This window comes from Rhinatrema bivittatum, chromosome 9, assembly GCF_901001135.1.
Source record: "Rhinatrema bivittatum chromosome 9, aRhiBiv1.1, whole genome shotgun sequence".
Classification (NCBI taxonomy): domain Eukaryota; kingdom Metazoa; phylum Chordata; class Amphibia; order Gymnophiona; family Rhinatrematidae; genus Rhinatrema; species Rhinatrema bivittatum.
In genome coordinates, this window is record NC_042623.1 from 24,639,682 (window position 1) to 24,645,681 (window position 6,000).

General features: G+C 47.8%; 1 protein-coding gene across 2 annotated transcripts in view; it reads left to right on the forward strand.

Moving 5' to 3' along the window:
* The window catches only part of ZC3HC1 (zinc finger C3HC-type containing 1), a 42,272-nt gene extending 38,222 nt beyond the window's left edge, over positions 1-4,050 (forward strand). The window contains exons 9-11 of one of the 2 annotated variants that reach the window (XM_029615224.1): positions 124-330; positions 1,631-1,843; positions 3,516-4,050. In XM_029615224.1, coding sequence (XP_029471084.1) covers positions 124-330; positions 1,631-1,843; positions 3,516-3,587 — 492 coding nt within the window. In that variant the 3' untranslated portion in view covers positions 3,588-4,050. The remainder of the gene's footprint in view (positions 1-123; positions 331-1,630; positions 1,844-3,515) is intronic. The other variant, XM_029615225.1, reaches the window with a different exon arrangement.
* Positions 4,051-6,000: the final 1,950 nt, after the last annotated feature.

Here is a 6,000-nt window from a genome sequence, read left to right on the forward strand (position 1 = left end):
AAGCCCAGCTCTTGCCGTTTGGCTGTAGCGACAGTGTGCTAGGAGGTCCTGTCCCTGTGCGGCGTTTCCTCCCCTCTCCCTCACTTTCCAACAACCGTGTCCTTTTCTTCCCCGCACTGTCAGCAGCACGAGCTGAGCCAAACCCCTGTGCTCATGCGGACGCGAAGCGGAGAGTTCCCCGGCCCGCTGGAGCGCTCCGAGGCAGAAGCAGTGAGGAATCGGCCAGTGACCCGCAGCATGGGGCAAGGAGACTGTGCCCTGGGGAGTGAGGTGCCATCCAGCCCACACAAGAGAACCAAGCGGGCGAGACTCTGTTCCTCCAGCAGCTCCGTACGTACCGTGAGAATGTACGCTGCCCAAGCAGCGCTCGCTTGTCAGGGCTCCCTCTGGTGGCGGTGGTGGGAGGTGGTGCTGTAGTGGTGCTTTCCCTGCTTGCTTACCAGGCTTAGGGTAGCGGATGCTGCGGCAATTACAGGAAAGAAGCTTGAGAGGAATGTGAGGGGGTGGGAGGTGGAAGGAAGGTGTGAGGAGAGCTGGAGAAAACTGCTTGAAATTTAGAGGTGGGAATGGAATAGCGCGAGATAGCGAAAACGCGAGGCACTGAAGGAAGTGCAACACGGAATGGAGAAGGTAGAGGTGGAGATGAGAAGGGCAAGGCCGGTGGGATAGGTAGGTGAGGAAAGGAGGGGTAGACAGATGGAGATGTGTGTCTGGATGGTCTGCAAGGGAGGGGGCGAGAGACTGGAAGTTTGGAAAGAAGGGAGAGAGAGAGAGAGAGAGAACCCCTGCTTCATCCCCACCTGGACCCCTCCCCAGTCTAGAAACTTTCTTTGCAGAATATCATTACATTAAGTAGATCTTTATTTCTTACTTTTCTGCGCTCCGTCAGCCACACGGTGTGAACCTGGTGGAGAGGAAGAGGTGCTCCCATCCTCTGAATTCAGGGAGCGTGGCTATCCAGCCCTTAAGGATACTATGTGCTGGGTTCCCTAGCAGGGTTGGCAGCTACCTCTTGTCCTTGGTTTTTCTTGCCATGAGCCCTGCTTGGGGCAGGAGAAGAATGCAAAGCAGAGAGTTCCTGCATCTTCCTGCTGTCCCACAGTCGGCCCTAGAGAGGGGGGGACTCCTCTCTTCCACAAATCTGTGCTGCTTTACCTCGCCTTATTGGGGAGGGGGCTGGGGGGGGGGCCTTGTGGCACAGCCGTGGCGCAGGCTCGGAGCCCTGAGTCCTGGGCATTTCCCAGCACTGTTGCATTTGACTGGATCAGTAGAGTTAGGTAAGGTGGCAGTTTGCTGCCATGAGGTCCCAAAAGAAGAGTCACCTGAACAGTTCATTTCAAATCTCCTCATACCAAATGGTATTTACATATGGCACAAACAAAGCAAGGAAGACCTTACTCTCACTGCTCTTTTGTGAGGTCGAGGTTTCGTTTCTTGCTCATGACTAAAGCCCATTGGATAATCCTGCAAATATCTATAAAGCGAGCTCTATAATCTGTCTTATAGATGCACAGATATTGGTGGAGAAAATAGCGACAGGGCGAAGAGGAGCCAAGGCCCTGCTGACGCTGGGAGTAAACAGAAGTGACCTATGTTATCAGCTGCAATAACGTCTTGTTTTGCCTCCCAGGATACTTCTTCTCCCAGAGGTTTTTTTGATCCACTCGCCCAGCACAGAGATTGGTGCCCATGGGTCAGTGTGGCACAAGAGGTCCAGAGCGGGGATCTGGAAAAAGGTGACCAGTTATCCACAGCCCAGTTGGCAGATCCAGCGTGGAGGGCTTTGCTGAAGATCCTTCTGGCGATGAGTAAATCCCACAGCTCTTCAGAGACAGATTCTGAGGTGAGACATGCGGACTTGCACAGCCCAGCCACAGGTGCAATCGTGTCGGACTCTTGCCTTTGTCTCTGAAACGAATGTGTAGAGATCCTGACTGCTGCCCGTGTAGAATGTGATCGGCTTGCATCTAACTGGGGAGGTTAGGGGAAGCTTCAGGCGCAGAAGGAGTAACTCCAGCACGAACGCCTCATGAGCACAATGGGCATAGATACCGGGAAACAACTCTCTTAACGTGTTAATTGGCTTTCATAGACCCAGCAGCCAGGAGAGTTTGTGCGTAGAACGGTGGCAGCACAGCAGCTGCTGCCATGAGCATGGCTCTCTGACATGCCTGGAAGCATATTGGACCATACAGATACAAACACGGTGATGCTGTCTTCCGTGTATTTATGGTGCAGATGTCCAGGGGCTGAGAATGCTGTGCCAGGTGGTTCTGTATCAGTTCTACAGTGGGGGCTGCGCATCAGTGCAGTGCAAAATCTTTATTTGTGCCAGCAGCGGCCTTAATGGGTGGTGAGTGTGTTGGGTGATTTTTTACCCGGGGGGGGGCCTGCATCTGCTGCTTCAGATTAAAAAAAAAATAAACGTGATACTGGGACAGTCTGATCCTTGCGCCTGCACAGGTGAGTTAGCAGGGTAAAGAAGGCAGCAGGCTCTTATCATCGACCCTCACTTAGACCTCCCTGCCTCAACTGTATTGACGCACTAGCTTCTGCCTCTGACGTGAACAGAACATGAAATAACTGTCTAGGAAGTTGCACCTTTCTCTCTACATGAGGTTACTGAACGTGAAGCCCCACTCTGAAACTGGAGCGTAGGGACAGTTCATCTCTAGCCAGTCAGACGTGACTGATATCTCTGCATCAGCTGCTGTCACAGAGGCGATCCGACATGGTCCAGCTGGCCACGTTGGGAGTTCACGTGACATCGGTTCACGCCCTGCATAAGCAGCATAAACCTGTTTGCTTATAGCTACGGAGGTTTAGCCTTTTCGCTTGTGACAGAGGGATTCCAGGATCCCTCCCCCTCACCCCCTTCCGTCCTGGTCCAGGAGAATACAGGAACCATTGCGGCGACGGTTCTGTGCTACTTCTATATGTACAACTGTGCTTTCTGCCTTCTCCACTCCACTTTTTTTTTTTTCATAAAATAATTTAACAGGAGCCCTTTCCAGCAAATTATTGATGTATATTGCGGAGATGGACAGTCATGAGTCCGGTGGTCAGACATTATACAGCTGGCTGAATCCACATTGTCTGTCTGTAGAGCTTACACCAAATCCCCTATTTGACATTGGCTAGCTGGGTGGTACAGGCCAGCCCCTGCAGATGGGAGAGGGCACTGTAAGACTTGACTGTGGAGAAGGCCTCGCTTCCAATCCCCTTTTCTACAGCGTCCTCTATGGGCTTATTCAGAGAGATACTTGCAGTAGACTCTGAAGAGAGCTAAGGTCCGTAGCTTCCAGGTGGAGGATGGAATAGTCAAGGGAGGAGCGGGGGCAGCCCCTGCTGCCATGAGTGCAGGCCCCTTGCATCTCTCGGGTCGTGCACCCCCCAGTCCCACGACACGTGGCAGAGGGGGCCACTGAAGCAAGTTCAGTTGGGGTGAAAGTGACTTTCTGTAACACTGCCAGTAGGCGAAATTCAAATCTCTTCTTCTCTGAATGTCCCTGCAGAGTGTCCCAGAGAAATCCCGCAAAGTGTTCCAGATTTTCCGGCAGTGGCAGGAGGTCCCATGCTCGTCCTGAAGATCTGCCATGAAGCACGCAGCACCTGAGCAGGAGCCCGGTCCCCCGCCAGCCACGCGGTGTGGATCACAGCACGCTCATGGGGCGCAGGCCTGCAAGGACAACAGAAGAGCTGGTTTCACAGTGACAAAAGTTGTGTTAATGTGGAATGAGCAAAGAGCATGAAATGGGACCAGAACTTAGCTGGTGTACAGGTTGTCTTTTTTTTTCCTCAAGGAGGTCTAGAGATTTAAATGAAGAATTTATTTGTGGAAGAGATTAGCAGATTCAGCTATTCTGAATGCTCAGTGTCTCAGCATGATACACAGGAGACTGTCCACTCATAGAGGAGGGGGGAAGGTGTTTGACAATTGTGGACAATCTTGATTTCATTTTTTTTGAGAGAACTCGTTTATCAAAATTTAAACTTGTTTGGCATACGTGTGTATGGCAGTAAGGGAGTATAAACAGTGTTTCTATGTGACATTGTTTATATGCGCAGTATATGTATGAGAGTACACACAAACACACACAGTGTTTCTGAATGTTGTGTGTATACAGAGCATCTGTGAGGCAATGTATTTATATACATCTATATTAATGCAAAAGAGATGCCGTAATCAAAATTAATTTACTGCAATGACAGTCTTAGTAGACAGTCCCAGCCAACTGGCTTTCAATTGCCTTATTAATCACCGGACAAAAGTTTCTGTGTAATTTTTTGTTTGGTATTTTTTAGTTACACATAAAACTTATCTGTGCGACGTCTTCTGTATTAATGCCCTGACATGGGTCCATGTCTCAAAGATGGAATCTACATCAAGAGCCAAACGTCTCACATACAGATGTTAATGTGCTTCTTTCATCATCTTGGCAGTGTCATGCTGCCAAAAAGAAATCACATTTAAAATATCTGTCACTTATCAAATTATAACCAGGAGGACCGCGCTCAGCACCTCAATCATTCCTAACCCACAAGCCTTAACTTAGTCCGGCATCTTGACACTTTTGGTGCCAAACTCACATTCAACCAGAAGAGAAGACCCATTGATAAGGATGTCTTCAAGAAACACACATTGACAGCTAACCAGTCAGCAAGCCAGATCGTTCGTGTAAGTGCAGACATCATTTCTTTACTGTGGTGACCTGTCAGTCGCACAATCAGCATTTATATAGGTTTTTTTTAAATAAGGGAACGCCACGCTATCTCAATATTTAAACCCTGTGGGGTGAACGTTTGCAGAATATAAATCCAAAATCCCTTCTTCGGATTTAAAGTGGCCTGCCGATCACCGCCTCGAGGAGATAGTTTTATCTGTTTAGGAATACCTCACTGTAGGTCTCGAAATTAATGGCATTAATCAGTGCGGTATTGCACAACGGGTGCCTGTATTTTTCTGGTCGAGAGGCAACTCCGGTGTTCAATCAGGCGCGTCTTAACCATTCGTTTCATTCTTCCTACGTAGATCTTGGAACATTGACAGGTGATTAGACAGACTACATATGAAGAAGAGTAGTTGGTTGTACGAAATGTGACCACATTGTCTTTAACGTTCCGTCCTCGGGAATACACAATCAAGGAGGTGCATTTCAAGCAGGCTGTGTAATTTCAGAATGTGCTAATGTTTCTGAATTAAAGATGCAACTGCTTTTGCTCTTAATACCTGATTGTAAACGCAATGATGGTGTGGTTTCCTTATCGAGAAGTAGCCAGTCTCTTTGTGCATTAGAAGCCCTCTTTTATGCTTTTTTTTTTTTTTTATTACTGGAAAAGGGGGAGCTCCACATTAATAACCTGGTCAAGTCTGCAGGCTGACTAGTACATCCAATTAATTGCACATCTTTGTATGTGGTCTATTTAATTATCTATCCATGTTCCAAGATCACATTTGTATGTGAGACGTCTGCAGATTTTATGTTCAAAACACAGACCCATTTCAGGGCATTAAAGCAGAGGAAGTCATGGCAGATACGTTTTGTTTTTTTTTATTTGCAAGTAAATACCAAACAAAAAATCCACAGTTTTTGACTGAATTGAAAGCCAGATGACAGTCATTGCAACAAATTATTTTTGATTAAGGCATCTATTTGGTATTAATGTGGTTTATGCTTTGGATTTGACACCCTGGCTATATATACAGCTGTAAACACAGTATAATGTTTGTGAGCATATACATATGCAGCATTGCATTTACAGTCTGTATATCTGTGAGGTAGGTGTGTGACGAGCGGTTGAGAGTGTATTTGCATATTTTTTCCCACTGTATCTTTATTGAGGAATGGATGTACCCTGCCGCTCAGGGAATTACTGAATGTGAGCGTGGGAAAGGCTGAACATTTTTTTTTTAATGGGAAATGGCTTCTGAGACGTCACCCTTAAACTCTCTCTCCCAGTGGCTTTCAGATGTTGGAACACAAGGTGTGGCAACTTTCC